Genomic DNA, 27,048 nt, shown 5'->3' with positions numbered 1-27,048 from the left:
ACTCAGGTGTAACTCTGTAGTGTGATTGTTGCCTTAGTTCATTAAGTCTGTTGACATAAAGTTGCTCCCAGCAAGGCTTAACCCAGGCTCAACCTGAGAGCTAATCCGCCAGAGTAATTGAAAACATGTGTAGGTGTGCAGAGCGTTTAACAGGAGAGTCGGAGTGTCAATCAAGCACACTCTGCAGACAAGCCTGAGGAGTGGTCTAATCAGGGAAGATAACTGACACAGCTGTGATTGGAAATTTGACCACAGGTGTGCATGTGTGTGTGTGTGTGTGTGTGTGTGTGTGTGTTTGTGCGTGCGTGCGTGTGTGTGTGTAGCGCTTTCAATACAACTACACAGCCAGTTGACTATTTCATTTATGCAAACAAATAATGACTTTAAGTAATGATGAAAGATTTTGATTGGTATATAAATACGTTAACACATCATGGTCCATTCAAAACATTAATTTACCAGCGTTAAAAAAAATATTACATCACTTGTTCTGATGCTTTCCTCAGAATGCATAGTAACTCATCTTGAATAAATGACAGAGAGATAACAAGAGATCAGTCACTTTTATTTAGAAAGAGTCCCAAAAAATAATCAAGTTAGCACACATTCCATATACAAAATGTCAGTGAGAAAAGCCTGAATATGCGATGAAGTTGGTAAGCAACTATTGTAGATGTTTCTGTTGTTGTTAACAGAAACAACAGTGATGACAATAATATAGATTACCTCCGTTTGTGTTGCCGTGGTTGACTAATTCATTTGTCAATTTCACAAAAGAAGCTAAATTAAAATGCGTCTTATAATTAGATGTGCTTGTCTTTATAAGTTTTGTAAGTAACTTATGGACAGCATAACTGAAAAAAAATATTGTATTTCCTAACTAAGTAACCAGATTTAGTATTGAAGTGAAGCAGATTAGCTCTGACGCCAAAATGAAAAGGGGCTATACGTTTTAATATTCAAACTTTTATATAAAATATAGGCATATTTGTATATATTGTATGTCTAACATTGTATTTCCAATTTTAAACAATTAACCTCACAACTTCAACATTTAAATGAAAAAGCATGTTTGGCAGTAATGAAATAAACATATGTAGTATTTTAGGCAACAGCATGCAACTGGTGCTACTTTATTGTCAGATCAATGCAAAATACATGGAGACTGGAAAACAAAGCGTAAATGCTATTGTATTAGCACTGTCATTGCCACCAAATGTACATCTAGTTACAAAAGTTACAGAATGTATCATTTACATTCACTGAGATGACAGTGATTGATTATATTAAGACTATATTAATATCTACTCTCACTAAAATTTGGCACTCTTACTTATTTGGCATTTGAAACCACCACGAAAACCATGTGGATGTTGATGCCTCTTTTTGATGTCACTTCAAAATGTGATGCGATAATACCAGACCATACTATTTTTGTTTTCCATTAATGGCATGTAAACACGTGAATTTCCTCTTGAAAGTAGAACCCTCGTTCTCGTCAGAAAAAACTACAAAAAACAAAAGCACTAAAGCAAACAAAGAGACAAAAGTATAAAGCAAAAATTGCTGCACCAACTCCAACAAGAAAAACATAGAAAAATCAATTCCAAATGTCAAGCATTGACATATATTTCATATCAACACCAAATGTTAAAGAATAAAATATACAGGAAAGTTTAGAATAGGAATTAATTACATGACTTCAACATCTCAGCCCCATATGCAATGTATTTGGCTTTAAAAATATGGAACTAGAAGCTGTTTAGTATTTTTTACTCACACATTAAGATGTTTATATCCAACCAGTATGTAAGCAAGTTTATTTAAAAGCTATTTTGTGAAAATACATAAAAATATTTTTTTTTTCCAGATAAACTTTTTTTTCAAGATTTTCTTAGAAAAAAAAAAAAGACAATTTCACATCTTAATGCAGATGATATCAAGTGTGCTTGAAAATCCTGTTTGGCGGTGACGGCTACAGAAACTGTCTTTTTGACAACATCTTTCCTAGACGCGCACACACCCATGCTCTTCACTCAGCCCCCCCCTCCATACACACACACATACACACCAACAGTTGTGATGACTGACTCCTAGAAGCAGCCGTTGGCGTCAATCAAGCCCTCGTTCCCGTCTCAGTCCAGTCCAGACAGTAAGATAGGAAAGCATGGTGTCATCAGTTTAGAAAAAAAGAGGCTCCTTTTTATATTCCGAGATGTAATTCCACTCAGAGAGAAAGGTGTTTTATATGGTGAGAAATAGAGACAGAGAGCAACAATACAAGTCTTTGTGAGACACAAAATGAAGCCTCCATCTACTACCTCTCCTTTTTCACCAAACAGAGACAGAAAAAGCGCCGGAACAGAAGGAGGGCGGGAAGGACAGGAAAAAAAAGAAGAAAAAAAATCGCTCTATATAAACCATTGTAAGGCACTCAGAAGTTTCTCATTGATCAGGACAGATCTGTCAGGCTGACGTTTAGTCCCATGTCAGGTCTCGAGTAAGGGACAGCATGGACAGCTTTAGGAAACTCTGGAGTCATCACCCGACCATTCTCCCCGGTACTCCCAGTGACGGAAAGTCTTGCTTTGTTCCTCATGGCGTCCCCAAATGTCATCTAAACACATGGAAGTCACGTGGACACGCATACACAAGCAATCACAAACATTAACACATTCACAACCACAAGAATCCAACCACAAACAAGGAAGCAACATGTTAGGTTAGAGCACATCCACATCTGTAAACTTAAAAGATTCAAAATGTTCAAAACATGACAATGTAGATGAGAACTAAATATGATATCCATGGTTAACACAATGCAAGATTCAAATGATCATGTAAAGACTTATGCATGGTCATTGCAAGCATTATTGTTGAAATGTGTTGCTAGGACAGAGGTATTATCAAGCATGGCCATCAACAGTCATACATGAAAATGGTTTCAAACAGCAAGGAAACTTAAATGGACAAACACAGTTTTAATTTATTAAAAGGGGAATATCTCTTTCTCTCGCTCTCTCTCTCAATAAATCATAAATCACCAGTACATACGATCTTTTGGCCAACCTCTTCATTCACTAACACGGAAGTATGGAAAGGATGGAGCCAAAAAAGCGTGCATTTGGGGGGAATTTATGAAAACCTCGTTCCCTACCCCCTAAATTTTTACACTTTCGATCCCATATACGTTGTAACCTTCCTTATAAGTTGCAAAATTCTGTGAATTCTGCGAGGAAGTTGGGTTAATATTCTGTGCATTCTTTGCCACCTTCATTCGTTTCGCCTCGGCTCGGGACTTGTAACAGAACTCAATCAAGGCCACCAGCATGGCCAAACCGAGTCCCCCGACCAGAATGTAGAAGACCCCAGCCACGTTGCTCAGGCTGAGGGCACTCGTCTTCTCCTGCAAAATGCACACGAGACAGAGGTCAGCGGCAGGGCAAGGGTGAAAAGTTGAAAGATTTAATAATGCACATGAATAAAACAATCACATCCACAACAAAACTAAAAATGCACAACAATGCACCACTATACCTAATAACAATAATACATTTTTTGACAGCCAATAATATCTAAAAAGCACAGAAAATAACAAGACATAACACACAGGTGCTTTTTCATTTTGGGTAAATTTAAAGCAATGTGGATAAGGTTAGTACTATAATCATAATGAAATGCAGCAGCCGTTGCAGTGCATATAAAGTCTATGTGTTGTGGATCTACATCCAAAATTTGTACTGTACAAGGACCATTTACATGGGTTGCCCATTACAAAGGGCTAAGCTGTTACAAACGTGCTCAAAGACCTTACTTATAGACAGAGACAAGAAGGAAGACAGCTTACTAATAAACCAATTGGGGTCTGACACATACAGTACAATGAGTTTCCTTTAGCATTTAAAAAAAACCATGTATTCATTTAAGGTGGATGCCAAATGGATACATAGGGCTCTACCTTGCAAAGTGGTGCACAATATATATGTATGTGTGTGTGTGTGTGTGTGTATGTGTGGGGAAAGGTGACAACATGGCAGCCATAGACAACACAGTTACAGTTACATATTTAAAAGTTTGGCGTATTTAACTGACAAGACAGAGGTGAGTATCAATTATCAAGGAAAAGAAACAAGTGCCAACTGAGGAAAGAGAATCACTCAGAACAAAGTGCTTCATTTTTTCACACAGATCATTTCATTAATAATTGATGTCTGTGATTTTATGGAGCTTTACAGTGGAAAAAGGTAGGTGAAGGAGCAGTTGGCTATTTTTTTATATTTTATTTTTTAGAAATGGTGGATTTTTCATAATTTGTGAGATATTTAAAGTGATAAGAATGAGAGGTAACTGTTGTCTGTGAAATCAGTGTGAACTTCAATCATAACACACTAAGATCAACACAAGGCCACGCAAAAAAACAACAACACAAGACTCACACAGTACTACACAGTGAAAGACAGTGATACAAATACAACAAAGGACAGTTAACACCATTGGACACCCTTAATAGATGGTCCAGAGATTAGCCAATCACTGTCAGATTTCAGTATTCAGTGCTGTGAGCGTTTCTTTTGTGTAGCTTTGTCCAAATTTTTAAATTGATAAATATCTCATGAAAGCTTTTTTGTAAGAAGAAAGCTTTCCATTTCTTTTGTCGTTGGAAATTGGGGAGCTGGAAAGAGGATTTAACGGGTCATTTTAATAAAAGAGTGCACATTTCAAGAATGACATTACATGCATTACTGTATTATAAAATAATTTAAATGGTATTAATCATTAGTAAGTCTGCAGGCATTAGTAAATTACATCTTACCAAGGCATCTCATGCTTTGTTTGTGCATTTGCTTGAAATGATTTATCATTACTTTAAATGGGGTCATTCCCTCTAATAATTATGAGTGTGCTTAAATCACATAGAACCTGCAGCGACTAACCTTACTTCCAGAGTCCTTGGCTCCACATTCACCCTTATCGTACCACCATTTGTTTTTCAGCTTGTCTAAGACTCCTTGCTCACTGAGTTTCAATACCGCAAGGTTTACTGGCGTTCTTCACGTGGAAAATAACATAAATAACATTATCAATGTTATTTTATGTTATTATTACATTTACACTGATTCAACTTTTTTTCTGTCTTTGATTCTCTTTCTTACATTTCTTTCTCTTCTTTCCGTTGCAGTGGCGATAGACGTTGATGCGCCATTTGGCCTAAGCAAAAGCGAGTTTTGCAGAGCCAAATGTGCATTAACGTATCACCTGAAGTAAGCAGCAAGGGCAACAGATAAACTGTATGTCCAAGTACAGTGAGCCAATGGGAAAAGGCCAAGCTACTGAACTCATGCTACATGTCTTGCACTTTCTTTAGAGACCTGATTGTCAGCTACTGAATGGCTACGTGCTGATGATTCACGTTGCTGAGGGTTGCTAGCTTTGCGGCTAATTCAGCAGGTGACTGGCCTGCTGTCAGTGTGGATTGGGATCCTGTGCTGGTTTGCTGCTTACTTTTGGGAGTTGCAAAGAGTTACCCATCACTTTGCTCACTGGGGCTGACCTTGGAATCACCTCCCCCGCTGCCGCACTCTCCTTTGTCGTACCACCATTTGTTTTTCAATTTGTCCAACAGGCCTTGCTCATTCAGTTTTAGTACTGCGAGGTTAACCGCATTTCTTGAAACGATAAAACATACTTGTAAGTCAGGGTGAGCCACTTATCAATTGTCTGTCTATCACTCCCTCATTTTAGAGTTTAAAAAAATAGATTTATGTCTATTGTCCCTCCCCCCCTACTCTCATGGCATTTGGGTAGTTTTATCACAAAATAGCTATCTTATGTAATCAGGATCAAATGTGAGTGTAACATGAACGTTTGTCAAAGGTGGCAGAGCTTAGCCGTAACACAACAGAGAGGACAGAGTGCTAAGACTAGGGGGACTAGTGGCTACAGCAACGTACTCACATCCACAACATACATATAACAGTGTCTGGCAAGTGACTCCACTAAAAGAGAGACAGCAAAACAGCAGTAATGGGGAAAAATGGTTAGACCTCATGAAAATATGTCAAAACATGCAAAATCCCCTCAAGAAATCACCATCTTACCCAACTACCCATTCAATTATCTATGTGTTTAGGGATTGAGGGAGTTTTTAGTGCAACTGATCCAATTGAGGGGCACATTGAGTAAAAGGCTATTGCTCAAAATCAAAATGGCTTCTATAATCAACATCAGACAATGCATATTAACTACATATGGAAACCCAAGCAGTGCCACAATTAACACGTGTATACAGTTTTTGTTACTTCCAATTTTTTTCCACAAAGGAAATGTTCTTTAAGTCATTACAAAAAACAAGTGTACTGCAAGGGTTTAGCAAAAACACAATAAGTAAATACACATTTAACTTTACATTCCTAAAATATCTTATCATGAACATACAAACTAATCAACCATTCAAAGTTAATCCATTGTGAAAAGAGCAAAACGACAAGGCAAAATGTTAAGCATATAGCAAACATGGAAAAACACATAAGCTAGGACAGTACTAGACAGAAAGACTGTAGGAGAGCAACCTAAATTTAGATTCAATGGGTGAAGCAATGGAAAAGGTTCAGATTAAGATTCAACTAATATGAAGAGGTATTAAAAACCCTGCTGAAATCCAGCCTGGATCAGAAGAATGAGTCTGAATTTACTCTGTAAATCATTAATATTAGTAATTTGGAAAGGTATAGTAGCAAATTTGTCAATTTAAAAAAAAGAAAAAATGACTAAACATTTTTTTTGCAATTTATCGAATTACAATAAATTGCAATGGTTTTAAAGAATTTGAAGGGGAATGGGTATTACCTCATCTCCTTATACAAACCAGAGACAAATAAGCAAAGCTACATCAGGGTAGGTGGGATACTATAACAACATTGGACACATTGTTATACTATTCCACCCACCTTAATGAGGATCCTTTCGGCGTGGCGATCCCGTAGCCTTTGGAGTCCAGGTTGCCTCCCACCTTCATGGTGTCGCAGGGTTTTCGCTGCTCGATGTACTCGTTCATGGTGGACTCCAGCAGGTAGGCATACTTGCCCTTGGACTTGCGGACCCTCACAACCCCCTCAGCTGTGGTTTTCACAAACACAGAGGGCTCCGCACTGCGCATGTATGTCCACATTTTGTCAAAGAGGGCAATTTTTGAGCGCTGTTTTGGAAAAAAGACAATGGAAGAAGCACCTTTTGTTAATACAATACATTTATGCACGCTTCCAGGCACATTGATACTTCCATTAAACATTGCATGTAATGCTGTTAGGATTTTGTACTTAATCAAAACTTCAAAAATACAAAATTTAATTGAGGTAGGTGAGATTTTTTTTTTTTTTTTTTAATGAAAATCTCCTCAAGATCACTTTGCTGTCCTCCAAAACTTATTTTCAGTCCACGTTGTGGGACAAAACCTCTCTACCTACGGGAATTTCAATTCTCCATCAAGCAAGATTTAATTCCCTGCACCAAGTTATATTTTCAGAAGAGGAGCATGGTTCACTGAGAAGTGAAGTAAGTTGCATTTAACTATTAAAAGCTAAAGCCTTGTTTCCACAGGTGTAGAATACAAAGAGAGGATCTCTTACCCTAAAAAACTCTTTAGTAGAACCAGAGTCCAGAGTCCCATAAGCTATTTCGGTCTGTTTGGCCAAGTCCTCTGCACTTTCAATGGGAGAGACCATCCTCTCAACGGTTAGGAAAGCAGCCAGGTTAGCGGTGTAGGAGGAGATGATGATTAAAGTGAAGAACCACCAAACGCCACCAACAATGCGCCCAGACAGAGATCTATTGAGAAAAACAGATATAGAAATATCCACTTGTGTTTATCATTCAAGCACGGTTTTAACAAATCATTCAGTATCCACAAAAGAACCTGCCATAAGTGGATGTTATTTCATTACAATTTCATGTATGTTAAAAAAGAGGTTCCCAGAGGGAGCAAGTGAAGTGGTACACCATGAATACTACAAGAGACAAATATTGTCAGATTTGTCCTATTATCTTAAAAACAAAAATTGTCAAAAAGTATAATGTCCCAGTTGGAGAAATAAACTATCATATAACAATAACACTGTCAACTGATTTGAAGTCATGTTGACGCCCGTCACATCATCAGCATGGGATGTAAAAGACACGTTGATTCATCCCTTTGGAATTTATGACTCCATCCTTTCTCATACGTGTCTGCTCTCACAAGTTATTACAGCTACTATATATATAAAAGTTTAGCCAACCCTGACTTTGATTAGGAGACAGACATGACCTACAGGATGTGTAGGAAGAATAATACAAAATAAGAGAGGGATATGATATAATGTTTTAGCCACTGATGAATAAATAGTTGCACAGCAAGACGACTCCTACCAACACTGACACTGCCTATGTTGAAATATTTACAGCCCTGCTGGTGGTCCAATGAGGTTGTAAAGCTCATTAACAACCAGAAAACAACACTGTTACCTGAATCAGACCATTTTTTATAAATCTAAAGATTCTGTCAAGGAACAAGCAAAACGTTTGCTCTTGCCATTACATCACTGTGTGTATTTTGTCCATAGTAAATAATAGTAAAAAGTGAGGGACATCGGGTGTAACTTCCTTCAGCACCGGTACTATCCCGTAAATGAACTGTCGTCAATATAATGTAGATTATGGACCAACAGACTGCAAAAAATACATAAGCAAAATTATAGTTGCCAATGAACTCTGTAATTGAAAAAGTCCACTTATTTCCAAGTTATAAATGTATAAAGTCACCAGTTACTTCTGGATGAGACTGAGAACAAATCAGCAGTCGTTGATATGTCTGACCTACCTAGGTGATATGTCACAGCCTTGGCGCATGAACGCTCCGAGGGAGAACCACAGGCTGTTAAATATGCCAAACTCGTTTGTCGACTCATTGGTCTGGAACTGCCCGTCCTCATACTCTTCAGTGTGCCACTCATACGGGCTGAAGCGGCTGACGAGGAACAGCACCACGCTGACACCGATGTAGGCAAAAACAATGCACATCCAGATCTCGTAGGCCAGCGGGTCCAAGAAAGAAAAGACTCCTGGTTTGGATTTCTGAGGCTTCTTTATCATGATGGAGATTCCCAGAGACATGAATGGTTTGGAGAAGTCAATCACCTCTTCTCGCACCAGAGTGATGGTCAGAGGAGCCACTGCAATGTCTGCTTTCTATCAAACACAAAGACAAAATTGAATACCGGTTTAAGTAGCATGTGGTATTAATTCAGGACGTTAGTTACATCTTATTTAAGACAACTCACCCCATAAACTAACTCTCCAACCATCCCGTTCCAGATTTTGGTCTCTGCATCTCTGGCGCCATATTTCCCATCTGACACTATTTTCAGTTGATATTTGAAGCCGCAGTGCTTCGCTATCTCCGCAGCTAGATCTACACAGTAACCCTCGTAGCGCTCATTGTCTACGAAAAGGTCGGCGTTCTTTTTCTGCATTACATAGGGAGCTTCCTGAAGGACAGAGACAAAAGCACTGCTCAGCACAACAGGATGGAATTACAAGGTTAAAAGCAATAACAATAACAAGAGATTTCACATCATGCTGAGAGGTCATTATTGAAATTAGAGGAAATTAGAGGCCTGGTGTTATTCTGGTTGTCAATGTGAAGACTAGATGGACACAAAAGAGGCATGCTACAACAGAAAAAAAATTTCCTCTCCTTAATGGACAACGTGAAATTCAAAATACCTTAATCATATAGGCACATTTAGTCTTAATAAATTACAGATCTATTTAAAAGAAAAATTATTGACGTTATCCTTGGCATTGAAAATGTTGCACCATACGTTGGTTGTTTCCCCAGCTACTTAACACCAGAAGGATGACACCGAACAGACAATTAAAGCAGTTTATACTGCAATCATATATTATAATAGTTACCAAGATGGTGGTGACAATAACTGTTTTGTTTTCCATTCCCGTTGTGTCATTTGCAAAGACATCAGATTTAGTGACAGCCATTCTATCAACTTCATTCCAGTATCCAATCTGTTAGGAGAAAAAAACAGAAATATTCATGATGTCTGTATGTTTAATCTTGAGTGCTACTGTGAGATTGCGGCTTCATATAATCTAATACTCAAACCAAACCATCCACAATAATTAGAAAAAATATATTCAACTATATTGAAATTAAAAATGTATTGAAATTCTTTTCTCAAGAAGGGGACCATCCAGATGCTTACCTTTACAGGGCCATTAGTCTTTAATTCCATTATGTTCACTGAGTAGTTGACTCTTTTGCCATGTTGATCAAACTGGATGTTTCCTGTCAGGCCTTCCACACGCACCTTAGACATACAAAACTGAACCATTACAACATGGCACCTACACTAATACTGCTTATTCACATGGGGTTTCATGTCGAACATTAAGAAATTAGCGCTCTCTAGTTTGGAGATGAGATTTCAGCGTGTGTTGATAAATTTCCTTTTATTTTTCCTTACTGGCAGCCAAATTCAATAACAAACGGGCCCATGCAGGAAAGACCAGACGGAGGATTAACTGAATCCTGTGGAGTTTTCTTGTAAACACAGTTATGTTTAAATGCGGTGTTTCTAACCGAAACACATTGGGTGTAGCTTTGAGGGCTGACAAACATGTTAAATTAATTATATTTCTTATTAAACAGGTGCATAAAGCATGGGCTTCTCCTCTGACATGTTTTACCCCAACCCAATCTTCTCCCTGTCTGTTGTCCCCGTGGGGTGGCTTAAGGCAGCTATTCATCATCTCACAGTTGCACATCCAGACTTCCTGTACACCAGACGGTGGCATCCCAGTCAAGTACTGATCAATTCTGGATAAGCTCTCTGAGACATTATCTACAAATGGCCCAATCATCACAACAATCTCACACTGGAAGCTCTCCCCAGTTCCCCTAATGGCCAATAGGGAGAGATCAGATACTTTTTTTCTCTAGAGTGGTTGATATACAGATAAACTGTAAAAAATCTGAGTGTCCTTTCAATTTTTACAGAATCACATACATTTTGACTGAAATCCTAAGTTCAGAAGCCGTAGCTATACTTCAGAATGTTATCATCTTGTGTCACAACACTGTACATCATGGGGAGCACGCTTACAGAAAAACAGAAGTACATACATAACAGATTGACATGCAGGCACATGACACAGACAAAGTGGCGCTGATGTGTTTTATCTGGGTGTTTTGCTTAGGGCTGCTATGGCTGCAGGCACCAGGCTTTTGCAATAGCAAGCTCTCTTGTACCACAGGGACCTGTACCTGCATCCAGAGGGCAGAATGATGAAATGGCAGATGAGTGGGTACGTCCTGTGCTATTGTGATTGCATTGTGTGTGATCGCCTTGAATTTGAGCTCTAGGAGTGAGCTACATCCTTAAAAACACTTTGACTTCACTTTGGCTGTCAGGCTTCATTTCTCAGTGGGAGTTAAGCTAATGTTGTCTTGATTCAAAGCTCAGAGGACAGTCTGTGGGTAGATCTTTGTTTTTCAGTAAGTAAACTTGTATGCGTCCATACAAATGGTGAAAACATCAGTCTTTAGTCAATCTCTCTGAAGCACTTTCAGTGGGTGTTGTGTGCATTTTTGAACAGAGATCTGCTGTTACCACGGCAACAAGTCTTCACCAACAAAAGGATGTGTGTGTGTGCAATGTGTTACCTGTTTCAGTGCTCGCTCGATTTCAACTCCCTGAGCCCAGGGAACAGCAGGATTGGCCAGGCAGTCACCATTGTTGGCCCTCCTGGTGAATTCAATTTGCTGTTTGTGCAGGTAGCGAAAGGCCTCGGTCATCACCTGCACCGCGTCGTAGGTCAAGGCTGATGTGTACTAGAGCAAGGCAATGGGAAAGGATGTTGAGAACAGGGTTGTCAGAGAGGTACAAATCCCTCAGCCTAACCCTAACTACTAACCATAATGTCAACCATCTCCCAACTCTGATATAGCTTATATTCATGTGCAATAGACTTTAGTTCTTGTTCAAGAACTGTTAAAACTCACCAATAGGCCATTGCCTTTGCACTGGGTGACATGTTCTTTCATTACATAATATACATGGGCACTGTAGTTTATTTTGAGTTGAACAAATATGTGTTCGGTCACCATAAACACTAACAAGAGCTACACATCCACAGCTGAAAATAATCCATTACACAAACAATAAATTGTACTACTAATTGAGTAACATTTGCTAAGATTTATTACAACAGCACAAATTTATGGGAGTCATAGTTTGTTTTTGTTACTTGTTATTGGTGGGCAGATTTCCCAACAACTTTACTTCCATTTCAGCAAAAAGAGCAAATCTGTGGGGTCTCAATTAGCCGGAATGAGATGCTTTGCTTCATTGCAGATGACTTTGTGACTGGTCTCAACAGGATCTGCCCATCAAAATATTATTCTGAGATGGTTTAAGGCAAACTGCAAAGGAAGTGTCAGGTCTATGCCTCAAACCACGGATCTTGAACCCAGTCTTACCTCATCAACTTTTTAGGGAAGACTATTTAGTTGGCAAATGAGGCTAAGGATGAGCCATAAATTCAACTATCGCACAAATGAGGATGACCAACATGAGCTTAAAAAAAGTATCCTCCTCTGAAGTTCTAAACACACGCACACACCACACCACCTGCTCATTATCCTCAATGGTATTTAAGCATCTTGTCCTAATTAGAGTGCATATTACGTGTTTGGTGGTCTTTTTTATTGTCCTGCTGTACCTATGGTCTGTGCTGTTCTGAGCTGCAAATGTCAGAGTGATTTTTCACCCAGACATAAAACACTTGGAGCAATCTGTCTTTGTGGCAATAAAACAAATCTTGAACTTTGACAATTGTGCTGACAGGAGGTGGGAGAATATTTTTGCCGTCGCATTTTAAATGTGAGTAGTTCAAATAGACATCGCAGGCATTTCAATTATATAATTTTTATTAAAAATGCTAGCACTTAGCTAATGGGGCAATGTATGTGCTGTTGTATAATAGTGCACAATAATCTTTATTTAGAGATGTGTTTAATAATGCACAGTGTGAATGTTGCTGTAAAGTTGGGTGCAAATGGAGACGGCATCATTTATTTACATTAAAGCAACTGAGCCACAGTTAAGTGCTTACAAAGATATCTTCCACCAACAAACCCGCCCCGCAAATGTGCTTAAACTCACCCTTATTTTACTGTCGGCACCAGGATACTCCTTTTCTTCTAGAGCCTCCCATCTCTGGTCAAACTTGGACACCAAAGGATCTTCGAAATCAACAATCTGAAATCCTGACACATTTGCACCGCCATACTGAATTTTCGATAGATCCCCATCAATGAAACCCTGAAAGCAAAAATTGAGACCCAGATATTTATGTAATCTTATTACATGGCATATTGTTTTTTTTTTTTGGGCATTTTAAGGTTTTGTTTTTTAGGACAGCAGAAGGCAAGAGAGGGGGGAGAGAGGGGAATGACCTGCAGCAAAGGGATGCAGTTCGGAGTTAAACTCGGGCCCACTATGTCGAGGAGTGAACCTCTATATATGGGCACCAGCTCTACCAACTGAGCTATCCGGGCGCCCTATACGAGGCATTTTTGACACACTTAAAGGGATAACACAATCTTTGAACAAACATAGAAGTGGTGTAAACTTACCAGATTGGCTATTATGTAGTGGTAGCCTTTAACATGTCTGCCAATTGTGATGACCTGCAGGGTAATGACACACACAAATTATAAGCTCCCACTAGAATAAAGAAATACGTCTTAGGCAAAAAAATGGCATAATAAAAGTATCTGAAAGAATACCCAATTTTGTCTTTTGTAATACCGTTTTAAAATGACGCATGTGATTGCTTGCTATTTCAAAGCTTTTCCAGTTATCTCTATTATTTTGGAAAACTTTCATTGTAAATCCTTACAAAGTTCGACAACCAGAAATAAGACAATCATACATCTAACAATAGTTAAAACACTACACAAATCTCAGATTATATTTAGACATTATAATTTGTCACTCACAATCCTAACATAGCTGACAGGCCATTATCATGGAATAAAAAAAACTGTGGCGTTCACAGTCACAAATAGGGCCACACATAAATTCCCTGTACACTTCTCTTATCGTTAGAGCAGAAAAGCTGAAAATACCTCAGCTTTGTACCATTTCTGTATCTCACATAAAGAAGACACCTGAAACTAATCCTGCTGCTGGACTGGAACCTCTGTTTGTCACAGCCGTTACTTGAGGCAGATTTAAATAATAATGTTTAGTTTCTCCTACTGTAAGTAAATGTCTTTGACACGAAGCAAGAAACTTCCACCTGAACGAATTCTGTTTTTCCTAGATAAACAGGAGCAGAGGCTGCAGGCATTGATTTCATTCAGCATTCGGTTAAACAGATGTTGGCATGCTTTAAATGCTAATCAATAAGCCTCTCTCCTGGGTAAAAGGTGGAGTAAATATAGCCTGTTTATGTGCATCTGTTTTGCCTTTAATTGCAGTTTTGTTTACAGCCTAAATGAACAATTAGTGTAATTGTTATGGTGCCTTTCTACATCTGCTTGGCTGCTGGGTCCATGTGACAATGTTGTTTTTCTAAGTGCTGTATCAAATGCAGATATTTTGGCTGAATAAAACTTTTATCCCACTGGAGTAATTAAAGCACAATAGGATTGTTAGCAATTACTGCATTCCCTTGTTTAAAAAAATACTGCAACATTTTTATTTTCCTTTATTTAAATTAAATATAGTGACCAGATACAAAAAGAGTGTACCAATACAATGCACTAATTGTGTAAAGTCAAGCTTTGTTTTCTGCAGTACTGTGTGTACTGTAGTTATTACAAGTCTGGTTTGGGTTTGTCTGTTGGCTTGACTGAGTTGTGATTTACCTTTTATACTTGGTCTGGTACAATATGACCGGTAGCTTATGGTGGCTAAGGTTTGCTAATTGTTAGCAAACTTTAGGTAGATATTGCTCTGTTATTAATAATTCAGTTTGCTGACTCTTCTCTATTACTCTATTATCCTGTGCATTTCCATTGTGGTAAAATTGGCCACTGTACAACAATAGTTATTCTCACTTTCTGGTGAGTCCCATGAAAATTGGTGTTCCAATGCAAAACTGAAAACACAAATTAAAAAATATAAAATATGAAAACTAAAAGGAAGCAACCAAACCCACATCATACTTAGTCTACACAGACATATATTTAAAAAATCTTAGTGGATTTTGTACATTGGTGAAAATTCATATCAACGAAATGCTTCAGCAAAAACTAATAAAACTTCCCAGGTAAGCGAGACAGATCTCTTTAATAAAAGATAATAATGACAAAATTATTCTATGCAATGGTAATAATTTGCATTCCAACAGTTTAGGAAAAGAGAAACCAATATGACCAGAACATATTCAGGCACTGCTCAGTAGATTATATCAGCAGCAAGATAATCTCCAATTGCCAGGCCTTCCTCCGCAGCTCTGCAAAGGAAGGTCTGACTAGTCCACATTCTGCGATAGGAGAAAAGCATCCTCTGGTTTGTTTGCATTTCTTTAAACAAATCACAATAATCTTGAATGGCGCTAATCACAGGAAGCAAGATGGTATCTCTACAAAATAGCCTTGGAAGGAATTTGTTCTGGTGAAACACGTGTACTTTCAAAAGTTGTTTTTGTTGTGCAACAGAAAACTCAGATTCCATGGACAAGTCTAGTCTCTAACCTTTTTTTGATTTATTCTGCCGAGATCTCAGGAGCCGATATCATAATCCTCATAAATCAACCAAAGTTTAAAATGCCAACACAAAGAAAGGTGATGGGACATCCGGCATAATTTCTGGCGGCACCTTAACAATCCCGGAAATGCAACGTCGTCAATATAGACCAGCAACTAACAGAAACCTGTGTTGTCAGCAGTGTACATCTATGGAACCAAAACCGTATCTTAAAAAAGTAGTGCATGTTACATTGTGTAGCAAACCGGGGCAAGCTTTTAGATGCTGATATGATCAAAAGAAATGGAGTAGGCAGAATGGCATCATGCAAACTATTATTCACTCTATTGTCTCCCTCCATGTCTCTGATAGTGAAGAGAAGATCATAAGAAAAGAAGATAGTTTCTTCCTTGTGTTTCTGTGAAACCAGAGGCCTGCCTCACCCAGTGTTAACCACAATCTTGAATTTCAATACCAAATCCCGAAGCCACATGAATGTTGAATGAAAAGTTAGCAGAAGTCAAACTGGACCTGAGCAACCCACGGCAGTCAGACTCCTGAGAGAAGACACTGTAAGTGCATTATTTGTTCCAACAGCTGAAAACATGGCAGCAGCATACCATATTTCTTTACCTGAATCCCAGTACACCTAACTTTAAAAGTCTGGTGTTAACAGTGAAACACAGCACTGTTTCACTTACTGCCACATCAAAAAAACACACAACTCCACATCCTCTGTGCTAACAACTGTTTGTTTGGACAACAGGTCTGTCCAAATCATGTCAAGATAACACTATTGCGAGTTCTCAAAGCATTGCTGCATTTATTTAAGTTTTTCTCTCATGGTTCATCAGGTTAAAATATTTAAAGATGTTACAGAATGTTTCTTGTTGTGGTACAGTGGTGTATAGATTTTAAGGGCTCAAAATGAGCAGAATGATAAAAAAACAATGCTCTAGACTCCACCTGCTCCATGATGTCTTTCACTTTGTCCTGTTCACAGTCCAGGATCACCCTCCTTTCTTTCTTGTTCTCCAAATCTTGGAACAGAGAGCGGTAGGCCTCATCCTTCTTCTCGTCTTTCAGGTTTCCCACATTGATGGCTGTCACCTGCCACTTCCTCTCTGCTGCTGTGTCCAAAACTACCTGCAGCGTCGTAAGCCCTGAGGACGGAAAGAAGGTGAAATTAAAACATTATTCATGCTCTCTGTCTGACCGATTTAATCCATGCCATTCTTTTCCACTGAGGACTTTTGGAGAACTGTTGAGGTTTTCAGAGATGTCCTGCTGACAATTGGGACCACAAACATTGTATCACATTGTAAAGGTAGGAATAAAGAATACATTGTACATTTTGCTTGTCTCTTTGTTTCACTTTCAGCTCAAGTTATGTTTTTAATTCTGTTTTTCCTGAAACCAGCTTTCTGATTTTGGTGGCATGTGATTTTCTGTTGGCTTGTTGTAAGGTCACAGACTCACAGCCATGCAAATTTCAGAAGTAACACAATAGGAAGTAAAGAAATGAGAGCAAAAACACCAATGGCAGAAGCAGAACAAATCTGAAAATAAACTCATAACAAATGTATCAGACAAGACCTACTCAAAACCAAGGGTACATCTTTCACTTCAGACTATCAATGTAGAGACACAATGCCTTATGTTAAGAGCTCATCAAGATAATTCCCAGCAGTTCTGGTTTGAACCTTACCAACATGTGGGAGGAAAGTGTGTCTAAAAACACACTCGACTGCATCAATACCAAACGTTTTATAGTAATGATATATGTTTAAACATGTTTTCATTTTTTTCTTTTCTTTTCTTTCTTCATATAGGTCTAATTGATTTAAAATATAACTTAATTTTAGAAATTATAGGTTGTAATTATTGCTGATTCTGGGGCAAGGCCATCACAGAAAATGTTTATTGAAACAAAGAGCGACTAAGAGCTTAAAAGGGAAAGTGATGGGTAAAAATGGGTAAAAAACCTGAGTCAATCACAGTCTGGCTTTTAATAGATGGAGACAATTACGGGATTTTAAATGATTTAAAATGGACACCAAACTGGTCCTCAGGTATGTAATATGTCTATTTAATTCCTAAAATAACTTTTAAATGCACAATGTGGTTGCACGTCTACATGAAATGACTTCCTATTTCCATTTAGCACCTCGTTTGGATTTATGTTCAGTCCGTGTTTGTGTTGGCCTACTATTTTCTTGTCTCCCTGTACTGTAAAGCATCCATGTGTTTAATGAAATGCGCTATATAAAGCTAAGTTATTATTATAACGTTCATTCAAGAAACTCTTAATGTTTACATTACATATACATACAGCACCGTAAATAAAAGACCTTTTTAACAGCAAGTGTGGGAGAAACACTAGCTCTTTTGTCCACTAGAATCCACACAAACTGAAAGTTACATTTAGCTACTCTAAGCTTTTCACCTTATCACACAGCCTTTAATAGATGAAGTTTGCTTAGTTGTTGCTGTAGCTTTATCACTGTAGCTCCATAACTGTTTATTCTTCGGAGTACTTTAAAAATGTAAATAATGAACTGTCAAGCTCAATGTTTAAGCAAAAATGGAGGTAAAGTCCTAAATCAGGTCAGAATAATAAAATGTTTGAACATCTACTGTTCCATGACAGCTGAGATAACTTCCTCTTCTGATCAAGAACGTATGATCTGGTAGAAAGCTCCAGAACAAGTGAGCACATGTACCTTGACTGGAGATAGTTTTGACAACTGTTGTTTCCAAGAAAAACAGTTAACCATTCAAGCTCAGTTTAATTGATGTTACTTTCCAACCCATTCTCACTCCAAAAGGTGTAAGAGGAGACTTTTTAGGAGACGTCATATAACACAAGCTTGGTCGTGTCTCCTTTACAGCGAGTAGTATGTAAGGGGAAAACTCTGCATATGGAGGTCGGTTGGGGTGGTGGATAGGTCAAACACAGGATTTTTACCCAGGAGAGCGGGGTTCATGTCCTGAGTGTGTCCTTAACCACCCACAACCTTTTCCTAAACCCAACCGTCTCGTTCCCGCGTGTCACGGAACCGTAAGCCCACCCACAACCTTTTCCTTACAGTGTCAAAAGGGACGGCAATAGTCCTGACCAAGCGCATGTTATATGACGGTAAAGGAGACCCAACCAAGCACGTCTCATTAGGGAAGTTATAGATTACCATGTGACTTCCTCCATCGCCATCATCCCTCACTGGCTTCCCACCAGTGAAAATGGTCTAAATGTGTTTAGTTGAAGCACTTAGCCTGGCGGGAGGCAGCTTACCTTGGTTTGTTGTAATGGGTAAGTGTTAATGAAACAACCTTTAAATCAACACTATCCTATGTGCTGGCCTGTTTTATTCTTTTCCCCAAATCCAGTCAAAACTAAAGTCTACAGTAGAGAACAGATACAGGCTGCCATATGTGAGTAAGTCAATTAAACGTGGCACCTATCCATCAATCTGTGTGCTGTCTGTTAGAGGCAAAGACCACATTCTCCATTTGAACTTATATTCCTATCACACTCTCTATCTAGTTTCCCAGATGAATCTCTGCAGATATTGATCCCTGGTCTGCAGAGAGCAGTTTAAAAGCAGTTTGATAAAAAATGGTTGAGTGTTTCCTTCCACGATGCTACAGCGGGGTGAATTACAGATGTAATCAATTTAATGTGACGCAGCGGTGATTTTATGATGATGGGGAGGAAAATGGAGGCTTGCAGTTTTATCTGAATTAACTATACATCACAATTACAGTAAGGTCATTATGCTGTGGTTACATTTGGCTGTTTCATCAATGCTTATTAAAAGAGATACCTAACATTTAGAGTGATTTACAGAGACGATAAATCAAGGAATAAAGTAAAATATTAGCTTAAAGGTTAGATCTGCAATAATGGTGGATAAATGATAATTCTACATGATGAGTGTCTTTGAACTGTATGTGAGAGCTGGCCTGTCCTTGAATCAGGCATGTCAGTGTAAATTGTGGCTCTATTTGTTTAAACATGATTGTAAATGTCTTTTTATACTTGGGTGAGTTTTATATTTTCTCACATTTTAAATGGTATATGTATTATTTAAAAAAAGAAAAATTATGTAGCTGCCTCATTATTGTTTTAATAATATTACAGATGTATTATTATAGCTGTTACAAAGTTGCAGCTTCTCCCACATTGAGCAAGAGAGTAATGTTTACTGTAATGTTGAAAAATTGGATAAGTCCACAAGGTAACCGTAGCAACACAACAAGCAAACTATAAGAAATGGATGTAAATTTGAACATAGTTTGTCATTTTACCTTTAGGTAAGAGGCCTTCAGGCACGTTACTTGAAAAGTGTTTCAATCACTTGTCTTTTTGTTACCCACTGATAGAGTAATTCATTTATTAATTACTCATTGGCAAAAGTAATAAGATACATAGTTTCTTACATTACTTGCATTACTTAGTCTGTCTCCATCAAACACTCCTTCCAAAACTCCAAAGCCTTCAGACCCATATGTTGCATCTATTGTATTAAACATATGTGAAACATATAATGGGCATTATGGTTCAACAAGCGACCAGGAAACAATTTTGAGGCCATCATGAGCTGACATTAACTACACAGCCCTCCAGAAGTCCTTTCCTCACAGTGAAGCTTCAGGGTTTACACAACACAGCCTCTAACTCTGAACTCAACCCTGGTAATTCCTGAAAGCACTGGCTAGCTAACCAGCTAAGAACATGTATAGCATGTAAATAAGACAAGTTTGTAGTTATCAAAAGGTGCAATCCTCCTCTCTTTGATCACCATTCCCCACTACGTGTAGCCCCTGCTGATGTTAAGGGGCTAAATGTGACTACAGCAAGAAGTTATGCATTACTGCCCACGGTTTAAATTGACTGGAGTTAGTTGGGCTCAACGGGTTAACATTGCTGGGATAAAGCCCTGACATCTGGGGCTTATCTCGTGGGCCTGATGTCCCTGCTCGCTATCTCCGCTATCGGGGCCTAGCACCAAGACTAGACTGAAGTGGACTGAATTATATATTATAACAGTTTAAATTAGTTCTAATTAGTTCTTCAGGTAGTTAATAACATCCATAACATCATCAAAAGGTCAGATCACCACTGCTTACACACTTCCAATGGCTTTCTTTCTCCAAACTGCTGCCCATTAGTCTACTCCAGATAATATACATCTATCTGTATGATGGCGCTCATGATAAAGAATAACATACAGTTACATATTTATTGCTGCTCTAAAGGAAGAACACAAGAAGATACTTGGCTCCACTGATTTCCTCCGCAGATCACAGACTTCTTTATGATGCATATTCTATATTATGTCATCCATTCAAACAGGCATGTTCCAAACAATGCACTGGAGAGTAAAGATGATATCTGACCTCACATTTACCACTAAGTTGCCCTGGATTTAAAAGGTCAGGTGAGAATTAGGAGACATGAACTGATGGGCAAAATAGCATTTTGTTATTTAGATATTTGATAAAACACTGACGTTATCACAACTATAACGTTGTGGTAACAGTAAACCATAACTTCCTTTTTCCCAGTGATCACACATGAAGCCTAGACTGTGAAATATTAACTTAATGCGCATTGATCAACAACATCTCAATGAGTTTATGTAGGTGACTACATGAGAATATGCATAGTATGATGCAAAACTATTCAAATGAGGCAAGAATATTCTGATGAATAATGCATAGAGGAGAGCAATTCAATACATACAATTACATCTCCATATTAGCTATAATATCTTTGCTTCAAGCTATTGTTTCCTTACTCATACACCATGGTATAGGTCCAACATTCTTCCCCAGGTATACTGTACATGTCAACTTAGTGCATTATACAAAATTAAGCACAACAATTAAATCAGTTGGTAAGTGGCTATATGCTGTTTAAAATATATGGCAGCAGACTTTTGTGATTGCATGCGGTGCTGCAACAAGAGAAAAAAAATCTGCAAATGGTAATTTCCTTAGGAAGAAGGAACAGAGCTTTCAATCCTCTCATGGAGGGCCATGACTTCTTGAATTCTTTGAATTTATATAAATAATATGATATAATAATATGGCTGCTTTTATAGGAATGGTGAAGACCCAGGTTGTAAAAGAAAAATCATTTCCTTTTCTTTCTTTCACTTGTTTGTTCATTTCCTATTAATCCAAGAGCCAATGCTATGATAGTAACTATTTAGTAAGAAAATGGATTTATAAAAGTCTGAGTGAGGACCTATCCGACCACATACACATTCATTATCTAAACTGACTTACTGCAACAAGCTGACAATGGTAGTGCTGGTTCATAGTCCTAATGTGCTAATAGAATTAATCATAACCAGTGGTAAATCTATTGCGTTGTTGCCCGCACAGTCACTTACAATCTCTCTCTTGCTTTTTTTTTTCTTTCTTCTCTGTCTCTCTCCACAATCCAGTTGCCATGGGAATGAGTGGATCACACTGACCTAATTAGACAGCCATGCTATGATGAAATATGCACAACAAGCACTCATACTGTAGCCATCACTGCCATACAGTATAGAGGCAGGTCAAAGCTAGCATTAGCATGAGGACAATCTAAAACAGCTGGTTGGTACCTGCACTCTGATTTAGGAGAGCGACAGTATTTGGTTCTGCAGTCAGAACAAGGCTGACTTGGAAGATTAGCTATGGATTCTGGGAGAAGTGCATGTGAAAAGAGATGAGATGGAGGGAAAATCATAACAGGTATACTGTAGTTAGATCCACCATGTGCATGTCAGGCGAAAATGTGTAGTGGGAGATTTAAGTGGTGTGAAAAGGTAAGTTGGAGATTCTAGAGAACATACAATGCACTAAATCCCACATAAGCCACTGGCTTATAATAATAATATATAATAATATATTCAACCCAAATACTAGTGTATAGAATATATTGATCCCACGTCCTATTACTTTAAGCCACTCTGTGTATTAGTTAAATGTTCCGGTAAGCCATCTTTGGGCATTCATGAAGTCTCATTCGACACCTTCAAAGTTATTCCAAAACTTTTAGCGTGAATTAGCGTAACTTTAAAAAAAGAATGAATGATTTCTCTTCTATAATGACAAGTAAAAAAGAGGGCTTAGGACGTGTAACCTTAAAGCCGAACTCTTGTGTTATTCCACTGAAACTGGATAATACTGAGTTCTTAATTATCTTCTTTCATTGCAGTATTCAAATAGAATGGAACTATTTCTGTAGAAGAGATGTATTTTCCCTTGTGGGACAAAATGAGTAACATGCAAACAGCAAAGACAGATAACGCACAGGCAGATTTGAATAAGAAGTAATTCTGGATGTATTAAATTTTTGGGGTTAAAAATATATTTATCTAGCACATAATCAGGCCATGGTCTTATCCATGATCGCTATTACAGGTACAAGTGCTGCGCATGGAGACACTCTTACTTCTGATGGCAACATTTATGATTTTGCTCTACTTAAAGATGCATACTGATAAATAATGAGTGACCAGATAATCTTCAATTTAAATCTATGAACCATCTGTGTGTGTGTGTGTGTGTGTGTGTGTGTGTGTGTGTGTGTGTGCGTGAGTGTCTGTCCGTGAAAGTATCTGTCTCCTTACTAGAAAGAGCCATCTACCCAGAGTACAGTCCATGACTGGGTAGCTCCCAGGTGTGACTGAGTTTACTATGAGAATGTGAAGCAGTTCAAAGCTGAAAAAGAACTTAAACACAATACTTAACAAACTATACATAAAATAGACAACAACAAATTGTTCAATATCCAAGTAGGTTTTCAGATCTCATAACTTCAGGAGATTTTAAGATTCTCCTCTGACACTACTGCATGATATTATAATAACTAACTGTCTGCATTATTACATACATAAAGTACAATTCTCTTCTGTCTACCACTGAAATGGCCAGCTGGGCAGCCAGATGCAACTTTCTATTAGTCACTGTTCATATCAGCAAACACATTATGCAAACAAATCACACCTATATGTGGGATGAGTGTGGAAGTCCACAACTGCAGGGTAAATCACCTCCACATGTCGAAGATGACTCCGACTGCCTCCCTCCCCTTGATATTTCGCAAAATAGACTCTCAAACATGAGCTGCTATAGTTGTTTTATGTGACAAGCTATTTCGCAGGTAACAAAATGCCTTTTAACTGTATTTACCAATGTTGTGTTACATTTATAAAATGTATTACAAGTGTTCATCAACGGTTTGAACACATTCTTTGGATTGCATGAGGTCAAACCAGTGCCTGTTTTATAATAGGACACATTCCCATTGTTTAAGCAAAGGGAAACAAATGATGTCATGTTAAAATTAAAAACATTTAATTTTCAATCAATGATTAATATGCTTGCTCTAAATATGTAGCTATAGCCCCATATGTATTCCATCAGACTCTGTCTCCTAGTCCAATGGAAACACATTACAACAGGAAAGCAGTTATTTCCATTATGCCAACAATGGTGGAAAGTTTGGGGAAAACAGATCTGGAAAGATGCTGTCAAAAGAGAAATAATGAGGTCCATGACTCACCTCGATCGCTGTCGTACAGGTAGGCAAACTTATCCCACTTGTAGTACTCAATGAGGCTGAGGAGCGGCCCCTTGATATCAGGTCTCATCTGGATGATAAACTGCTGATTCCCATCCAGAGGGAAGCTGGGCGTGATGAAGGACACATGGAGCGTCCCACAAAATGACGTGATGGTGTTGACAGACTTTTTGTCGTAGAATCCGAAAATGGCGTACACTCCTCTTGAGAACTGTGAACAGACTGAAGCAGAGGAAAGGGGTTTGTTAAGGTGTGCTCTATGATGTTTAGCACACATACTCTAAATCCTGATGTCTAGTGAGTGAAGGGTGTGCAGTACTTCTTACATTATCTGGTCAGAACAATGACATTTTTCCTTTTTGAAACGTTTCCCACATTTATTTTGCGATGCTTGCTCACAGCTCTCTGCCATAACTCAGAATAATGTAGATATCCAAGACTTTTATTACAGTCCTTTACTACACATTAGGGCCTCACACAACTGTAAAGGGTCGCCTCTTTCTGATACTCTTTTTCTGAATAATGGATAGCTTTCCATAAGCTCTGCAAGGGGAGTGCTTGTATTTAACAGGCAAAGATCTAATGTACACCATTCACTTTGTGAAACTTTCATGAGTTGTCCTATGTCTTTTCGATACAGTGGGAACATTAATTATTAATATGGGATTGCCGTCTTTGTTGATAAGCTGAAAAAGTGCTGTCTTCTGTTTGATTTTTGCTCAGGCAGAAAACCCTTTCATGCTCTTTCTTTAAGAATATGTGGCAGGGAAGATAGGCTACAGAGCAAATCTTCACCATCGCCTATTAACAGTATGTGTCTAAGGTAGATTTCATTCCATTCTTTATGCATCTTTTTCAGAGGCCATTCAACCTAAATGATCATCTGTGTTAGGCTCCATTTAGGGTATGCAAACAGAATTCATGATGACTCTGTGTGTTTGCACCAGGCTATTTGTATTACGTCCTCATCTTGTTGACTCTGCAAAATCACCTTTATTCAATAATTCATGACCCATGCTCAGGTACATAGGGCACAGTACCTTTTCTAGCCTCAAACATTTATTACGCACCAACCAGAAAATGGCACTCTGCCCCAAAGACAAACATGAATGCTGAATGTCTAAGTAATCCAGATGTTGCAGGCTGTTCCTCTAACATTGTACCATGGTCAGCAGGTTGGAATGTTGCTTCTAAATGTGTATTGATCAAATGTAAGTTAATCAGGCTTATTGACCTGGACATATGTGTTCTCCAATGTAATTAATCAAAAGAGTCATTTCCTTTTCCACAATACTGTATAACTAGAATGACTTGCTGATGGAGGGAACTGGGGTCCATACATCATTTATTAGCTACAGTATTGGTGGTGTAAGTACTGTAGGCATGCTGCCACTTCTGCACTGACTGTGGCAGCTATCATTGATTAATTGAAACATGATGGGTAAGAGGAAAGAGTGACTGCTGTGATCTTAGCAACATGGGAATGAAGGAATGTTACCAACACACAGTGATTATAGTACATGTTATGTTAAGAGGGAAAGTTTTGGAAAGGTTTATTTAATGCTTTGCTTTAATGTTTCACACATACATAGAGAGTACTTTTTACAGCCACTTTGTTGAACTGTTATGCACTGAGCAGCCTTATTAGTGAAGTTTGGGTAGAAATTAACAGCAGCTCATTAAAAATTGTCTCTGGCGACTCAATCAAGCTGCCTGCAGTTTTGGAGCTTTTTCTATTCTCAAACTTTGTCCCTGCTGAGCAAGACAGACTCATTTGGACCATAAAGATATTAAATTTAACTGAAAACCAATTCCTTGTTTCTCCACTAGACTTGGAGTAGATATTCCAGTAGCCCATGGTTCTTGAAGTAAAGTCCAATTAATGATTTGAATAGACCAAGGTAGAGTAGGTGCCTGACTTCAACAGCTTGGATAGACATGCAGCAAAATACTTGTCAATACCAAAGACAATCATCTGTGTTAGAATGAAAAATTGATTATGTTATGCTGGTTATACGGAATTTACGGCCATACTAATTGTACTATCCTCTGAGCAGTCATGTTTAAGATTGAGTTGAATACTTTAGACATGTACATCAAGCAATATTTTGTGAGGCTGTGAAAGTGTTATTTCAAAATCGGAATTTCTTCTTAGACTCTGGTATTCAAAGCAGTGTTCTTATAATCAAAGGTATTTTATCCTTAAAGTGCCCACATTATGGTCATTTTCAGGTTCATAATTGTACTTTGAGGTTGTACCAGAATAGGTTTACATGGATTCATTTTCAAAAAACAACATATATTTAGCTGAACCGCACACTGCTGAAGCTCATCTTTTCACCCTTTGTGTTCAGATCTCTGCTTTAGCTAGAGAGTGAGAAATCTCACTTCTGTACCATCTTTGTTGCCATACACACATGTGCAGTCGTTAGGTAAGGATCACTTTAGCTAGCTATCTGTTTCTCTAACCTCGGCAAGTACACGGCAGGATTAGCCGGGAGACTTCTTTTAAATGACGGCGTACTTTCAACTTTGCGTGGAATATCCTGTGGAACGGCAGTCAAACTCGTAACTTACTACTCGTGAACTCGTACCAGAAAGTTTTACTCCCAGATACAGTTTTGACATCAGACACACATAAACAACAATGGCAACCCCTGTTGATGCTGTACAGACGCCGTGGGAAATAGCTATAAATAGACATAGACAACGTAA

General features: G+C 38.3%; 1 protein-coding gene across 9 annotated transcripts in view; it reads right to left on the bottom strand.

The window, feature by feature from the left end:
• Positions 1-544: 544 nt before the first annotated feature.
• Positions 545-27,048, bottom strand: part of gria2b (glutamate receptor, ionotropic, AMPA 2b) — a 52,915-nt gene continuing 26,411 nt past the window's right edge. The window contains exons 3-17 of one of the 9 annotated variants that reach the window (XR_004658143.1): positions 24,316-24,555; positions 16,719-16,915; positions 13,691-13,744; positions 13,218-13,376; positions 11,717-11,884; positions 10,257-10,361; positions 9,952-10,059; positions 9,315-9,521; positions 8,855-9,222; positions 7,626-7,824; positions 6,948-7,195; positions 5,552-5,666; positions 4,935-5,049; positions 3,272-3,406; positions 2,496-2,617 (exon numbers count right to left, since the gene is read on the bottom strand). Coding sequence is in view for 5 of the 9 variants with exons in the window: in XM_034883000.1 (XP_034738891.1) it covers positions 2,453-2,617; positions 3,272-3,406; positions 5,552-5,666; positions 6,948-7,195; positions 7,626-7,824; positions 8,855-9,222; positions 9,315-9,521; positions 9,952-10,059; positions 10,257-10,361; positions 11,717-11,884; positions 13,218-13,376; positions 13,691-13,744; positions 16,719-16,915; positions 24,316-24,555 (2,468 nt within the window). In the remaining 4 variants the exon portion in view is untranslated. Of the gene's footprint in view, positions 2,618-3,157; positions 3,407-4,282; positions 5,050-5,551; positions 5,667-6,947; positions 7,196-7,625; positions 7,825-8,854; positions 9,223-9,314; positions 9,522-9,951; positions 10,060-10,256; positions 10,362-11,716; positions 11,885-13,217; positions 13,377-13,690; positions 13,745-16,718; positions 16,916-24,315; positions 24,556-27,048 lie in introns of those variants that run through there. The other 8 variants (XM_034883002.1, XM_034883000.1, XM_034883003.1 and 5 more) reach the window with 8 other exon arrangements.

Source organism: Etheostoma cragini, chromosome 10 (genome assembly GCF_013103735.1).
Source record: "Etheostoma cragini isolate CJK2018 chromosome 10, CSU_Ecrag_1.0, whole genome shotgun sequence".
Taxonomy (NCBI): Eukaryota; Metazoa; Chordata; class Actinopteri; order Perciformes; family Percidae; genus Etheostoma; species Etheostoma cragini.
Note: the sequence above shows the minus strand (reverse complement) of the source record. Positions and strands in the feature narration are given on the sequence as shown.